Here is a 17,215-nt window from a genome sequence, read left to right on the forward strand (position 1 = left end):
TATAAGATCCTCTCCTACATACTGCTACGTAGACTGGAACCGTATGCAGAAGAGACTCTGGGAGACTACCAATGTGGATTCCGACGCAATCGTAGCACCGTTGACCAGATTTTCCTGCTTAAACAGCTAATGGAGAAGAAGTGGGAATACGCGCAAGACATTCACGCACTTTTTGTGGACTTCACGAAGGCATACGACAGTGTAGACAGGGAAATACTGTTCAAAATACTGCTAGTATTTAAAATGCCGAGGAAACTAGTGTCCATGATAAAAGTGGCCACGGGCATAAGTAGGATGCGCGTAAAGGTGGACGGTGACCTTACTGACGCTTTTTCCGTGGTAACCGGGCTCAAGCAAGGAGACGCCCTGTCACCCGCGCTGTTTAATCTGGTGTTGGAGTATGTCATCCAAAAAGTGTTAACACATGATGGCGGGGTACAACTGAATGGACAGCACAAGGTGATCGGGTACGCCGACGACTTAGCTCTGTTGGGGGAGAGTGAACGCGAGGTCCAAGAAGCTGCCAAAATACTAGAAGAGGAAGCTCACAGGGTCGGGCTCAGAATCAGCACAGAAAAGACCGAATACCTCCACATGACACGATACCGAGGCAACCATGAGGTACGAAAAAACCTGCAAGTGGGAGAGACAGCCTATAAGGGAGTGGCCAAATTTAAATACTTAGGTTGTACGATCACTGACACAAACACAAGGGAGCAGGAGATCGACATCCGAGTACAAAACGCCCTCCGATGCAGCGCTGCTCTTCATAAAGTGCTAGTGTCAAAGCTTCTCAGCAGGAAAACCAAGATCCGAATTTATAAAACCGTAATCCGGCCGATCTTGATGTATGGCTCTGAGGCTTGGACACTCACTCTCAAGGAAGAGAATAAACTTCTGGTTGCGGAAAGAAAGGTGATGAGGAAAATGCTCGGACCAACGAGGAGGGAAGATGGTAGCTGGAGAGTACGGAAGAACCAGGAAATCGAAGACCTGATTTCCGAGCCAAACATCCTTGGTCAAATTAAATCCCAGCGAATCCGTTGGCTTGGTCATCTGCAAAGGATGGGGGAGGATCGGGCTGCCAAGAGGGCCTACCTTGGAGTACCAAGCAGTCGTAGACCAGTTGGCCGTCCCAAATATCGCTGGAGCGATGAAGTCGGCAAGGACCTGCGCCAACTACAGGCAGGCGACTGGAGAGCGACTGCGCAGGATAGAGACCAGTGGCGACTTCTTGTGTCTGAGGCCAAGATCCACTTCGGGTCGCTGAGCCAGCGGAGTAAGTAAGTATATTTTCCAAAAATTAATGCTATGTACTTAATTTTATTCATGATACCTCTTACTCATTATTATTCATATGTTTAAAACATAGTATATGTAGACCTTTAGACATTAATTCATAACTTTTTTACGTCCTTGCAAACTTAATATAGCTGTGTGTTTAAAAAAACAAGAAAATATTTTTTATCACTTTATTACGGGATCATAATTTTACCATTTATCGCAATATAAATACAGTAACTATTAGTTATTATGTTCGAATGTATACAGACACATATGGCATACATTTACAGTAAGTATTAAACTCATTATTGGCGTCTATTTATGTTTAATTATGTATATTCGAAGACGTTATAATATATAACATAGTTAGTATGCAGTATTAGATAAAAATATATTATAGCACAGTCACCTACTTAAAAAGGTAAAGTAAAAAATATTGGACATCTCAAATAACGTACACTTTATTTTGATCTGAGGTACGTGGTACGTACGCAATAGATGTCAAGCTTATCCAATAAAATAAGAGGTACCTAACAATTTTTAAGAAGACCTTACTCTTCTATGAGTTCTTAAAAAAAATCCCAGTATTTTTATATAATTCTGTTTTGAGACAAAATAGTAAGATACAAGTAAGTAAAAATTTAGATTTTACGACAAGTGACTGTGACTTTTACATAATAATTATGTATCAGATTTATAAGATTGATCAATATCGGGTTTTATGTCATGGCGTAAAAAATACAATACTATACGAATATTTGTTTATCTACCTAGTCATAATTGCACACAAGTGGATATGACAATGTTTATAGACAAAATATTACCACAGACAGATAGACAATACCAAAGAATGGATGGCGCTTGCATTGTTTAATAATAATAATGTCCTCCTAGCCGAATTTCGGCCACGGCGGCCAAATCTCAATTGAGATCAGCCATCTACGCAGGAGTAGATTATAGTGCCCAAGTGTGTGCGCAGTACACAGGAGCACTCTCTGTTCCATCACTCTCATAGCCCAATGGGACGGATTGACCGACACGACTGGAGAGAGCTAGGCGCAGGACCGACTGCTTTACATGCCCATCCGACAGCATGGATCGTTTCACTGTTTCGGACATCAGGTGATCAGTCTTCTATGTCCTAACCAAACTTAGAACCACAATTTAGAAACACAAATTGATGGTCCCACCCGGGAATCGAACCCGGGACCTCTGGGTCATGAAGCGAAGCTTCTACCACTAGACCACAGAGGCAGTTGCATTGTTTAAACCTGGTCCAAAGAAATCACGAATTAATGTTCAGGTAAAGTCACCAAAAGAGACAATAAATAATTCAGTATTGAGATAAGTACAGTCAGCTGCATAAGTGGCTATACACTTATGTACCTTGTCAAACTGACGAACCGTCAATGTTTGAATGAATGGATAGGCGCTTTCAGATTGACCAGGTACAAGTGTACAGCTACTTATGCAGCTGACTGTACCTATCCATACCACGACTCAGGTATAAAATTAAGATGCGGATGGATTCTTATCTCTTTTGCTTAATATTCCTATAGTGCTTAGAATTCCTCAATGCTATTTATCTATCTGTTGTAATATTTGATCTATGAAACGACGAATAGTTTTCAAGCACCTTTTCGAATACTTTAAGGTCGATTTTTTTACAACATAATTATGTAAATGCGATATCGATGGTTAGTAACTATAACTAGACGTACTACAGTATAAGCTACTTTATTGGAAATGGACTCGTTATATCTACGACTAACTAACTGCAAAACTGCCGTTTGTAGAAGTCATCATACTGCATCAGGAATACAAGAATAAACATTCGTCTTCGAAAAAATTATAATTTACTTTTTATTTTCTTTCTTTAATTTTTTTTTGCACATTTTAATTAGCAAGTGCTGAGTTAGTGTCTTTACTTTAGTTGTCTCTGTAAGTACAACTAAAGTAAAGACACTAACTCAGCACTTGTTAATTATCTTTTCTAGTATTCCTGATCTAGACAAAAAAAAAACGTAGGAAGGTAACAAAATGGTTTAGTCAATACGGAGATTTTTAGCGAAACATATTTTTTCTAAATATTTCTACTTCGTAGGTACTGCAGAGTTAAGTTTGACGAAAATACAAAATGCTATGACTACAGGACGATTCTGTTAACATATTTTTATTACTAATAGTAACATTAAATTATTTATTTCGAATAAATCGATCTTTACGAGAATCCGATGTTTAAATATTTTGTTTTACAATAAAAAAGCACTTTTTGCAAAGGCAAGAATTTAGAACACGTAACTAAAATGTAACATTAAACGAGAATTAAATAAAGCACTATCATTAAAACGTATGTAGCTATTTACAATAAAAAACTTAAATATTAATTTTGATCGCGCCTCAATTCATTAAAAATGTTTTAAAATGTCTACTTAAAAAAATAAGGTTTGTGTGTTTTTTTTACAATTAAGTGTTAATTAAATATAAATAGAAAAGCAAAAAAACATAAATATCTTTGCGGGTTGTACTTTTTTATCACTGTTTTAAGGGAATTGTGTAAAAAAATAGTATCTTTGGTAAGCCGATACCAAAAAGCCGTGTTTTTTATGTCTAAAATAGCACACTACCACTACATTTAAATAAATAACGTAATCACAAATTTATGGACAAATATTAAATACAGGGTGTTAAAAAAAGGAAAGTAATCCAAAAGGCAAAAAAGTTCTTGGCTTACTACACCACTTTTACAACACCCTGTAATTAAAAAAAACTTTCAAATTAAGAAAACAATCCGAATTTAAGAACAATGTAGAAAAATATCAACAAATTTTGTACGTCATTTGTCTCATCATAATTTTAATTACTTAACTTACAGTGAAACTATAAAGTCCTGAAATTAAATGAGGGCACTGCTATCTTTCATGTAGCAACCCTATATAGCGAAACATAATTGACTTTGATACTTGAAATTTTGCCTGTTAACTTCGTACCAATTTATGTATTTAAAAACAACTTACCATCCACAAAAAAAGCTCTTATACAAGCTAGAAGGTGTTAATATGAAGGCTAATAGTGAAACCAATAAATTTTTATTTAGATAACGTTATTACAACTGTATAAAAAAAACTGGATCTGTTGACGAAGGGCACACATAGTAAAGACATCAATTTCTCTTTTTGGTCGGCCAGTTCTGTTTCTTCCAGGAGTTAGAAATATTTCATATTTTGCCCTCTTTGGCACGCTGGTCCGATATAACTATAAAATAAAATAAAAAAATCTTTTTGAGTTTCACAATGCCCCCCAAATTCACACAATGTGAATTTAGTAAGTAAACAAACATATATCTTCAAGTATCAAAATGTTAAGGTTTAACTCAACTGAAACCAGATGAAACCTACAATCAGTGGTATGTAAACAATGTTCGACATGGGCTCTAAACCTAGGTTTATCGATAAATGAAGCGTTGGTACTAATAAAAAATGAGTTATTACAATTTGTACAATGCTACATACCCGTCATAGACGCTGTACGAGCGTAAACATCCTCCAAATTCGACAAAATGTGTCCAGCTTGATGTTCCGCTAAACATTGTATTAAAACTCGATAAATAACTTCACTAGCTTGACTACGAATATTTTTCTTCATCTTCCTAATTGCAACCAAGCGTAAATTGTTGCTTTTATCTAGATTATCCTTATAATTAATAAGAAAATTCACTAAAACAGCCAACCGCCTATTGACATAAACAATTGTTATGACTTTTATGTTTCTTTTCTAATGGTGCCAGGCTCCTGAAAATTTTAGTTCCTCAAACATTAATTTCAGGACTTTATAGTTTCACTGTAGTTTACCATTGTTAAGTATGTTAAAGTCGAATTGTATAATTTTCTTCGATTCTTAATTTAAGATTGATTTCCAAATTTCATTCCATTGTATAAAACTAAAGGAAAAAACATATTTATTTGTCCACAAATATTAAAAAACCCTTTACACCTAACTGAATTAGGATAACTATTTGAGTATTATGTCTCGACACCAATTTATGTTTTATCATTTCACGGACTAGGCCTAAGCCCTTCCTTCATTGGAAGGAGACCCGTGCCCCAGCGGTGGGGACGTAATGGGTCGTGATGATGATGATGATCATTTCACTGATAATGATAATCGCGTTTTTTTTTAATATTGAAATTTATTAAAACATATTTTTTTATTGTGTTTTGAATTAAAATGAAACATAATTGTAATTTTTCCATTTCATGCCAAATCAGATCCAAATTTTATTACGATGTGATTAAATAATTAGTTTTTTTTCAATAATCCTAATTAAAATGGACATCGTACATTATGTACTAAAATTTTATTAGGTACTATTTGACAGACAATTCTAACATGCAAAAGTAAACCTTACGTGTCGTCAATAAAGCTCAATTTTCTTACATTCCCCAGTATAAGGTAACTTATTCGTATACTACATCTATTGCACATACAAATTATCTGTCAAAATCAATACTTTTTCTTTTCATAAATAGATTTCAGGCTTTCATAGTGTAGTTAGTAAATTTTGCACCTTATCACTGTAGGATACAGTTGTTTTTCCTTTGCAACTCCACTTGGGACAGGTTTCGCTCTATTTCGTCATCATCGGCTATCCTGTTGAAAGAAATAAACATTTTAGTAAATTAACATAACATGTTGTGAGTATAGACATTGTATTGTGGGGTAGGCAGAAGTTGCATTGCTGCATCCACTTTTCGCCAGTTTAGTCCCAAATCATTACGATTCTGGCATATGCTTGTAAATTCTGTGAAAGATTCAGAATCGATTACAGACTACGAGCTACGGTGGACAACCTCCTAGGCCGAGACTAAATATTCTTACTTTAACCTTATACCTTTGTCAAACAAATAGGCCCTAGCCGGCAGTCCATTTCGGACTCTTTGAGGCTTTAACTGTACAGTCTGATATCTGACCCCCTGATTTAAGTATTTGAATGAAACTTTACTAAATTAATGGCTGATTTTTCAATAGCCAGATAAAAGTTATCTGGGGATTAATTAATTCTGATGCTGTCGCGTCTGAATGTTGGTATTAGACAGTGACATCAACAATTTTATTCGTTAGACAAAATGTCTGTCTGTTCGCCAAATATCGTATAAGTAACAGTGGTAGTTTATATTTTCAGTTAGTTAGTTTCACTTATAATTTTATAAACAATACTGACGCTTTCTCCTGCTCGTCCATTTCTTGCACCAGCCTATCTCTTTCGTTGACCGCTTCGAGCAGCTCCTGTGAAACAACCAAAATTCTAAGTGAGTTTTATAAGGTTAGCGTGGGACGCCCTCCTGCCCGCTGAACCGACGACCGAGTGTTGTGACCATGCTTTGGAGAGGCTTATATCCAGCAGTGGATGATTATTACCTGATGATGATGGTAAGGTTATACAATACTATAACCTATAGCTTATAAGCTATTATGACAAATAAACACACAACTCGAATACGGGAAAGGTAAGTTAAAATCCAGTGCTATCGAAAATAAATAATAACCCAAACCCTTATTATGTAGTCTGAGCCTATCTGAAACCTAGTTAAACATTGTGAGATATGGCGTTTCGACTTTCTCCGTGTTCGGCATCATAAGGGTCACAGTGACAGTTAAATAAAGTAAATTTTTCTCTCCACCTTTAGTTTGCAAGGTGCGGGTGCCTATATAAATAGAGTGAGTCGCCCGCGCGCCTCAGTTGGTTTTTGATTTTTGAAGTGAACACTTCGGCAAAATGGCCCTATGTAGCCACGGTTCTCGTCGGCTTCGCTCCGACGGGGAAAAATATAATATTGAATTTGCGGAGTCCTCGCTACCGGGAGCTGTAGCGTGATGCGGACCAGGCGGCGCGGGGCCTGCCGGCTGCTGCGCACGCAGCCATTGCTGAGGATTTCGCAACGAAGGTTTGAGTTGATAAGCCGTGAGTAAAATGCTATTATTTACTGCTTTTAAAAGCTCAGCCACTGGTCATAATGCTCCGGCGCTTGGGGTTTTTATCCCACGCAGTAGGGTCCGATTCAATAGTCGTGGTGATGATTGATCACATATTCCGGTCCTACTAGTGGCGCTTGAGCTAGATACTTACATTAATGACCGCTTTAAGTAAAGCATATGTTAATTTTATACAGGAAAAAATAATAAAAATATATTTTTCTACCCTCAATTTCTAATATTTTTAGAAAACAGTTGATAAAAACTTTGCTATTACAATAATGCACTTGATTATAGCTTATGTAAGGCTTTACAAAGAGGAGCTTTCCAGGACCGTCATAGGATTTTTTACAGGAAGCACGTGGCTCCGAGTTTCAGTATGTTGGGACATTGTGGCATGTGCGGCGAGTAATGTGATCCGCCGGTACCTACCCGCTGAGGGAAGGCAGGCCGATTCGGTGAAATTGAAGTTTCGTGTAACCTGCACCCGGCCCTGTGCTCCCGCGCTGGCCGCCGTCTCGTGGCACCTGCATCGCAGCGTACACCCGGCCCTGCGCTCCTGCCCTGGCCACCGGTTCGTGCCACCTGCATCGCAGCATACACCCGGCCCTGTGCTCCTGCGCTGGCCGCCGTCTCGTGCCACCTGCATCGCAGCGTACACCCGGTCCTGGCCCTGGCCACCGGTTTGTGGTACCTGCATCGCTGAATAGACCCAGCCATGCACTCCTGCCCTGGCGGCTGTACACCCGGTCCTGGCCCTGGCCACCGTTTTGTGCCACCTGTTTGTGCTACCTGCATCGCTGCATAGACCCAGCCATGTACTCCTGCCCTGGCGGCTGTGTTGTCCCACCTGCATCGCTGCGCACACCTGGCACTCCTGTTCTGGTTGCCAGATCGAAACGCCCCCTGTCTGGGAAGAGATTTTATGCTCAGCGGAACCGCCTGCACTATTGTTAGCACGGTCATCATCATCATCAGCCATCATTATGAGTGACTTATTTAGAAGGTATCGAGTAACGTGCGCTATTCATCAGTGATTTTGGCATATGCAGACGAACGTTTACTGCCAAGGTTGGTCATGTTAGCCATACAAGGGCACACCAACGAAGCCTGAGTAACCACCTGCAGTCGCCGTAGCCGCATCGGCATGGATGACGACAAATCGGGTAACGTGCACCGCTTCTAAAAGTGTTATAGCACTTCAATTTGATGCCTCCGCTAAGGTAGGGTATTCTATTAAAGCAGCTTTCTTCTGAACTGCCCAAAGTGACCTGTAGACTGCTCCTGGGGATAGTTGTGCAATACATTTTTTATTTCGATGTCTCTGCTGAAGAAACTGTCTAATGCAGCTTTTGTTCTAAACTGCCTTAAGATCATTGGACTGCTCATGGGAATGGTGACGCACGGTAAGTACAGGAGCGTTACTCTATACTGATGAGAAACGAACGAACGAGAGCTGTCGTGCAATCGGCACGTTTAATACATACAAACAGATAGTGCGGCTCGCGTCGCAGTGCACTGAAAGTTCGTTTTTCGTCATATAAAGTGACTCCCCAGACACTATCTTAAGTGTCATGACACATCGGCAGATTCCAGCTTTGAGTCTTTTCTTTTCTCGGCTGTGAGCCAAGTGAATCCCACGGGCGAGTGTTCAACCTGAAAGCACTGAGCTAATTCCTGATTTCGTGAAAGTCGCTGTTGCTATACCATACCGCTTCACAAGTTACCGAATTTATTATGATCCTACTGTCGGGTGATCATGATCAGAGTGTCATCGCGGTTTCTGAGTGACACCATATAAGCTGTCTTCCTTAAGTCCCAGTGGATTGTGAGTGTGTGTCCGAGCTCTTTGTTGAAAAATGCGTGAACCTCCTAAGCAGCAGCTGTCTACTAGTTGTGTATCGAATAAATCGAGTAACGGTGCTCTTGCACGAGACGACTACCTTTTGGTAAAATTATAACTTCCACTATTCTGGGAACATGCATATACCTACTGTGTACTGTGTATCACATCACGTGTAGCCGTAGCCCAACTCAATTTACTGGGCTAGATAATAAACAATGGCAGTCGTCATTAAATTTCTATGAATTTCGAAGGTCATCATTTGGAGCACAATTCAAAGGGTGAAAGTACCTATTCATGCCTAAACGGCTTCTCTAATGAAAATGTATTTTTAATTCGATTCTGGCGCAAACGTTTCATAACTATTTTTCAACACTGTATCTGCTGAAACTACTTAGACTGACTGGTTAAGATGCAGACGTGCCGTTTTCACAATTCCATTTTGAGTAATCTGTTTTATGGATCTTTCAGTTAGTTACGTAACTAGTTACTTACCAAGTAAAAAATTACTTGTGTCATGCTCGTACTCGCATCTCATTTAGGAGCTCTCTGGCCTCTAGCTGAAGGCTAGAACTGGTATATAATCTACTAAGCTAGTACAGAGTTATAACCGGGCAGCGGTGACGTGGTAGCTGCTTGATTTATTAGAGTTTGCGGAAAACTTTCTAAATAAGTAATAATTATTAGTCATAATATTAACTCTTCGCAGTTCTTTCAGAATGCAATACGGTCGCTGAAGTAGGTAACCTTCCTTAGCTGGACAACAACAACAAACCTTTTTGTTTTAAAGAGTGTCACAGTTATTCGCCTTTCCACTGTCATATCGATGTCCAAGGACTTTTTCTTGGGTATAGCTAACTACCTAAGTTTACCTATAGATAGCCGCAAGCTATCCGCTGTTGGCGAACTGTCAGTTCTGATTGATAAGTCAGGCTCGAGGTGGCTCGTCCAACTGTCCATGTTCCCGCCACCATGATTGTTGCTTCCACAGCTTAGAGAGTCTATGTTGGCTGTCGTTGCATCAGGTCTGATCAGGTACAACTAACATCTTTACGTACCATCTTTATTTAATCGAGCTATTTTATTTTGTTTTATCTAGGTCGACTTAATGGTTTCAAAATCGAACCTACAACAATGTAAGTGGGTACCTACCTACGTACCTTTCAAGTTGCAACAAGGCGAAGCCTTAAGGTTTTGGCCGAGACGTGCCCTTAGTGTTGACGAACCTACCTAAAGGTGACCTTGTTAATGTTTTTCATATGAAGTACTGAACATTTTACTTATCCTGGTGGCATGACTGATCATTTACTTACCCAGTTAAGACATGTTAGTCGGGTTTCATTTATCAACTAATATAATTGTTACTGTTGTGTTAATCAATCTTTATTAATTGATGTCATCTACCAAGGAATGCTGCCAGAGCTCATAATATTCACACATGATGATACAGAATGATAGTAGCCCACAAAATCGGTGCAAAGGCTTATAAAATAACTTTCCTTCCTAGTAGGACTGCACAGGAACTCGTTAACCGCTGAAAACTGAATACTTAGTTATCCGCCAGTGTCACAGCCTTCATCTAATCTTTTCCAGTAGCTGATGAGGCTGAGATATTTAGTAAAATTATCTTCCCTTCAAGCACCACTCCTCGTTCCAAGGACTAGATGCCGCGCCAGGTGTTGCAGGCCGTGTCGTCGTACGGGGCTGACTGAGCAGGTCCACGAGGCTCCAGGGTCGGCTGCTGCATTTCTGAGGTCAGTCCAGAATTACATACCCTAGTCAGCATGTGCTGACCTGAGCCCCAGCGGCCTGGATCGATATTCTACACTTTACAGCTTTTAAATATTGTTGCAAAGTATTTCACTGGTTCCATCCATTCGGCTAGTGTATGTTAAAAATATTGCCTTGACAATAACAAGATTTTGATCAATAATTACTTATAAGTATTGCTTTCGAAGAGGCACTGTGTGTATCCATATGTATAAATACCTACCTATATGTATAGGTACATACCTTCCATAACTTTCTGAAAAGTCAGGAATAATAAGGAAGTACTTAAGTCTTATGTATACTTATACCTTTCTTTTTAGTATATCTATTACCTAGAAATCTATGCATTATAAATTTATAGATTCAAATATTTCTCTACTGATATACTCATCAGTAGCTTATGGGTCACAGTTGGTTTTCTCTCCACCATGCGATAATAAACACATCTCACAATGTTTAACTAGGTTTCAGATAGGCTCAGACTACATAATAGACGCATTTTTCCTGAAATAAAAATGACATATTATGTATCTAGCCTATCTGAAACCTAGTCATTTCTGCATGGTGATATTACAACTGAGGCGCGCGGGCGACTCACTCTATTTATATAGGCACCCGCACCTTGCAAACTAAAGGTGGAGAGAAAAATTTACTTTATTTAACTGTCACTGTGACCCTTATGATGCCGAACACGGAGAAAGTCGAAACGCCATATCTCACAATGTTTAACTAGGTTTCAGATAGGCTAGATACATAATATGTCATTTTTATTTCAGGAAAAATGCGTCTATTAAAAACGAAGACTAAAGATAGTTATAGTTTTAACCTGGCTTTAGGCTACTGATTTATATCAAATCTCTGAAATATAACCAGTTCTGAATCAGAACTATCTTTGGTATACGTGTTTTAAACAACGTTTTCGTTCTCGACCGGCAATCATGTTGACGAAAATTTAGAAAATATTAGCTAGTAATAGTCTTTTTCCTCCACTCCTCTACTGCCAGGGACAGCCTCAGTTCTCTCTCCACCCTGTATGTGAGCTGCAGACACCCTGTACATCACCTGCAGCAGCAGCCTCTCCCGTCGCTTCTGGCCGTGTGTCTTCCTCCACTCCTCCACTGCCAGGGAGAGCCTTAACTCTCGGGCGAGGAGGGAACAACGGCGGGTCAGGTCTTCCTCTTGTTCGCTGTTGGAGGAATATGGATATGAAAACTATTTTTTTACTTTATTAATTGCACAAATTATTGCACAAGTAATAGTGTATAAGTAATATGTTTTTCACTTTCAGATCGTGTAGGTATCTAATGTGAAACCACAATTACGATTTTGATTTAGTTGTGCGTTTTCTCCACTAAAATTTTAGTATATAAAGAGTATAGATATCATAAAAATGCGGGGATGGTTTTGTACATAAATTAGTTAATGATTTATTAAAGCATAGCTTTGTAAATTCTGTTCTTGTGTGTGTACAAATAGATAATATTCTATGTATCTAGCCAAAAGGTACGTAGCACGGCTAATCTTCTACCTACTTTGAAGGTTTTAGGAAATTGTAACACTTCTTAAAATGCCCTAATAAATATAGGTAGGTATGTTTGACGCGACTAAAATCCAATAAAATATAGCGCTTCTGCTGACGAGCAGGTGCGAAAGGGCTAGAGTAGCTTAATTGAGTGATTTTATTTTAAAAAATGCTCATTTACCGTTTTGAACCCTAAATGTACGTTTTTAGCGCTGGATATGTGCGTTTTGAAAACTCCGTTGCGGCAACACTGAATCTTTGATAGTCCTTATATTACAATGCAACAACACGACACTTACAGTTGCCTAATTCTGTGAATGTGTTATTTAGCGACCAAAATATTTAAGTAAAAGGTTGTCGTCGACACAATAACAATTATTTCAGATGATTTTAGTTTAAATTATGATAAATGAATGTGGTGACTCACAGTATGTTGAGCTGCATCTGTCTCCGTATGAGCGCGTTCTTCTTGTTCACCAGGTTGAACCACTGCGTCATCAGACGACTCTCCTCCTGGGAATGTACCAGTATTATTGTTAAATCTAATATAGAAAGATACATAGATAGAATACTCTTTATTAACTTAACTGAGGTAAAACAAAAGGCGGTATTATCAACAACCTTAGGATAGATGGACTAAAGGAGTCATAAATACGGTACAGTACTTTATAATACTTAAACATAAATGAATACCAGGATTGCTGCTCAAATGTATACTAGGGCTAAACTACATGAGATTAAAATAAAGGGACATGTACATGTTCCACTTAATAGATCCAATTACAATTTTATCATCAAAGGATAGAATAATTGTTTTTATAGCCATTTAGTTAAAATACGTAAAAACTAAATAACTAAAATATTTAAAAATAACAATACAAGGTAAAAACATGGATGTAATGAAATTCAAAATAAGATCAAGAATCTATATAAAAGTTACGATGATGTTTCGAATAAAGACAAAAAATAAGGTAATGAATGTAGCGGATACCATAATAAGATCATCATCGGACGATTTAACGCAAGCAAAAAATGCATTATGCCATCTTCTCTGAAATGTTAAGGGAAATAAACACAAGGTAATATGCGAGTTTTGTGATATTTTGGTAACTTCTAAGCTACCTATCAGCCCTCTCGGACAATATTGACTTTTGCGACACATTGTAGCCGGTAGTGGCTGAATCAGGAATGTCAAGGACGGAAGGATACTGAAAATAGGCTCCCTATTTTCAGTATGCAGGATGTTGCATAATGGTATAATACAAAGCCGAATAGGGGTGACTCTGGGGATCATTCTGAACAACTTTTATTCTACGACTTCCGAAAATTCATAAAACATGCAACACCCTGTATACATATAGCTGCAGGTACATACCTCAGAGTCGTCCCCGGTCTCGCACAGCCTCCTCAGCTGTTTCTCCAGCGTGGCTGCTCGCTCGTCGATGGCTGTCTGTTCCCGTTCTAAGGCCTCTAGTTCGCTTTGGATGTAGGAGCCTGACTCTTTTGTGTTCTGTGGGTAATAGGGATATGGTTAATACAAGAGGTTATAAGAGGCAATAGGGGCATACAACGTTGGCGTCAAACAAGTGAAGCCCGAAGCTATTCTATAATAATATTATGGATTATGCCATGCTTACTGGGGAACGCATAGATTATCTCTTATCTTTCACGAGAAAACAGCTCCATCATTTTTTTAATGAAATTTTGCAGTAAGCTGACACCATTATGATACTTTTTTTCCCGAAAGTGCCACGGGAAATCTTTTAGAGAGAAGTGAAGTTAGCAGGAAAAGCCATTACTGACTAAATATTTAAGTCAGGATTGATTCATATTACACCTTTTCTATGTATAGTTACTGTTTGGTCTCAACAATTTTGTGCTTTGTCAAACTAACCAGCAGCCAATCTTTGAAAGAATGAATAGGGGGGGTTTGTTAGTTTGACAAGGTATACATAGAAACGTGCATTCGCTGCCAAGTTTAGAACTACCAAGTTGTTTGAACCGATATACGAGTATAAATGATAATGGTTTTAACAGATAATACTCACGTCATCCAACTTATCCTTATCCGGCGTGAGTCTATCGACAAGCGCCGAGAACGACCTGAGAGGAGACTTCTTGCTGTCTGAAGACTCCACGCTCTTTACACTCTTAGTGTCTTCCCACCACCGATACATAAGCACTGTCAAACATCTGTCAGATTCATACAAATTATGTCAGACTTTACATGCAAGCAATGCTGATTAAATATTGACAACTTGCTAAAATGTCGGTGGCGGTAAGACACTAGCTGTAATAATGAGTTAATGAGTGTTATATCAACACTTACGTCATCCAACTTGTCCTTATCCGGCGTGAGTCGGTCGACAAGCGCCGAGAACGACCTGAGAGGAGACTTCTTGCTGTCCGTGGACTCTACGCTCTTCACGCTCTTAGTGTCTTACCACCACCGATACATAAGCACTGTCAAACATCTGTCAAATTCATACAAATTATGTCAGACTTAGTGCCAATTTCACCATTCTCTGTTAGAGCATAACCAGAGAGTAGTGGTTAACTTTTGACACATCTATCATGAATTTTATATGGAGATGACGTTTAATTTATAAATCAATCCCTGTCGGTTAGATAACCGAGAATGGTGAAATTGGCACTTAACATGTAAGCAATGCTGATTAAATATTGACAACTTGCTAATGTGTCGGTGGCGGTAAGAAACTCCAGTAATAATTATTAACTACTCACGTCATCCAACTTATCCTTATCGGGCGTGAGTCTATCGACAAGCGCCGAGAACGACCTCAGAGGAGATTTCTTGCTGTCCGAAGACTCCACGCTCTTCACGCTTTTAGTGTCTTCGCTTTGACGCTCTTCTGTGAAGAATACACTTAAATTGCAACACAATCGAGTAATACAATAGATTTAGCGACTTTGTTGGTTTGTCGTCGACACGATAATTAGAAGAATACAATAGATTCACTTCTTGCCTTCGTTCTTTACTTTTACTTCCAAAGACATAATCTGAAGAAATATGGCACCAACTTCAAAAAAGAACAGTTCCTGCTTAGGTATATTTGTACTGTCACATATAATTTGTGTAAACCTTAAATTATTACTTACATTTTAAGTGGTTTTTTGAAGTCGGTTTTTTATTTTTTTAAATTATTATTTTATTTTATAGTTTTTAGTTTATTTGCAATAATTTTTAATCAAAAGTAAGATGCAAATGATACCAAAAAGTCCTACTAATCAATACGAATCATTCAAGCCTAAACACGAGGTAGTTGCTATATACCGTTGAGGAGTTCCCTTGACTGCCTTCCGTTTCCATCATCAGATCAGCTCAAGGTCACCATCATATTTTATTGTTATAAGAACTATATTTACGTTCTTAATTTCATTAGAATCGGTTAATATGTGTCCAAAATGGAAATTCATACCCTTTTTTTAACCCCTTTACCCACCCTTAGGGGTGAGATAAAATTCTGAAAAAAAAATGGGACCACCTGGAAGCTCAACCCAATACAACAAAAAAAGAATTTTCAAAATCGGTTCATAAACGGCGGAGTTATCGGTGAACATACATAAAAAAAATATAAAAAAATAAAATATCCCGACGAATTGAGAACCTCCTCCTTTTTTTGAAGTCGGTTAAAAATACCTTTTACAAATAGAGAGTAATAATGAATCTGGTTTGCAAACAAACAAAAATTACAGTTACTATGATTTTGACACAGAATAAAGTCCAACTTTGTAACGCTTTACCCAAATAACCATGCTTGTGTTAGCACTTGTTTCTGTTGCAAAGAAAACTTGGTCGGACACTGAAGAGAAAGCAATCGCCAGCCTTAAAGGTAAAAGTAATATCTTCCACACTCACCGCTGGAGTCAGGCGACACGGTCCGTGAGCGCGGGCTGGACTGCACGGAGTCGGGGAACATGTTCTCCAGTGGGACGCCCCCCGCTGCAGACAGGCAATTTAAAATACACTTTATTCGTTGATAATAAAATGAACATCATTTATATTTTGAAATTTTCGCGTTATCGGACTCTTGCTTCATCCTCATGCAGCGCCACCCGCTTCAGAATAATCATTGTGGCATGTTAGAGAAAGGTAGAAGAGAGGGCTAGGGCTATACGTCGATCAATGTTGAATAGCCATGATGATGATAACAATCATTGAAGGAATTGAACTAAACGCGATAGAAAATTCATCGATTATTAGATTTAACATAAGGGGCCATATTAGACAGACGTCATTTAAAAATTGTTGGGTTATGTTTCTTTTACTCCAATCGGTACATACCCATAAAATATAACTCATGATTAGAAAGCTTTCAAATTGTAAAAACTAAAATTTATAACTACATTTAGTGCACTTACATGGCAAACTTGGAATTTTAAATTCAAAACTACAGGCTTTACATAAATGTTTTATCACTAAGGGCCTATTTCACTATGTTTGGATAATGTCAAACTCTGATAATGGCTACGTGTCGGATAAAAAGAAACGCTCTCGCTTTTTTTAATTATGTTTTAGACAGTGACAGCAAGTCTTTTACCCACAGGTAGCCATTATCCAGACATTGTGAAACAAGCCCTTAATATTAATAAACCAGCTACATTACCTGCGGCAATCTCCTCCATGACAGACTGTTGGCTGATGATCTCCACATTCGGCCTCCGCACGCCGCGCGATGGAGATGTGGGGGAGGTGGGACTGGAAATAAGAGTATTTGAGTGTTAGAATACTGGTTTTGTCGGATTGTGTAACCATAGACTCATTGACATACAGGCTGTTCCTTTAGTCAACGTCATGTCAG

The 17,215-nt window shown here is 38.6% G+C and overlaps 1 protein-coding gene across 1 annotated transcript in view; it reads right to left on the minus strand.

Moving 5' to 3' along the window:
* Window positions 1-5,462: 5,462 nt before the first annotated feature.
* The window catches only part of LOC105390890 (EH domain-binding protein 1), a 34,331-nt gene continuing 22,578 nt past the window's right edge, over window positions 5,463-17,215 (minus strand). Inside the window, exons 21-29 of the mRNA XM_048632198.1 lie at window positions 17,021-17,112; window positions 16,273-16,356; window positions 15,252-15,265; window positions 14,441-14,554; window positions 13,768-13,902; window positions 12,820-12,905; window positions 11,933-12,056; window positions 6,506-6,570; window positions 5,463-5,934 (exon numbers count right to left, since the gene is read on the minus strand). Coding sequence (XP_048488155.1) covers window positions 5,856-5,934; window positions 6,506-6,570; window positions 11,933-12,056; window positions 12,820-12,905; window positions 13,768-13,902; window positions 14,441-14,554; window positions 15,252-15,265; window positions 16,273-16,356; window positions 17,021-17,112 — 793 coding nt within the window. The 3' untranslated portion in view covers window positions 5,463-5,855. The remainder of the gene's footprint in view (window positions 5,935-6,505; window positions 6,571-11,932; window positions 12,057-12,819; window positions 12,906-13,767; window positions 13,903-14,440; window positions 14,555-15,251; window positions 15,266-16,272; window positions 16,357-17,020; window positions 17,113-17,215) is intronic.

Source organism: Plutella xylostella, chromosome 31 (assembly GCF_932276165.1).
Source record: "Plutella xylostella chromosome 31, ilPluXylo3.1, whole genome shotgun sequence".
Lineage (NCBI taxonomy): Eukaryota > Metazoa > Arthropoda > Insecta > Lepidoptera > Plutellidae > Plutella > Plutella xylostella.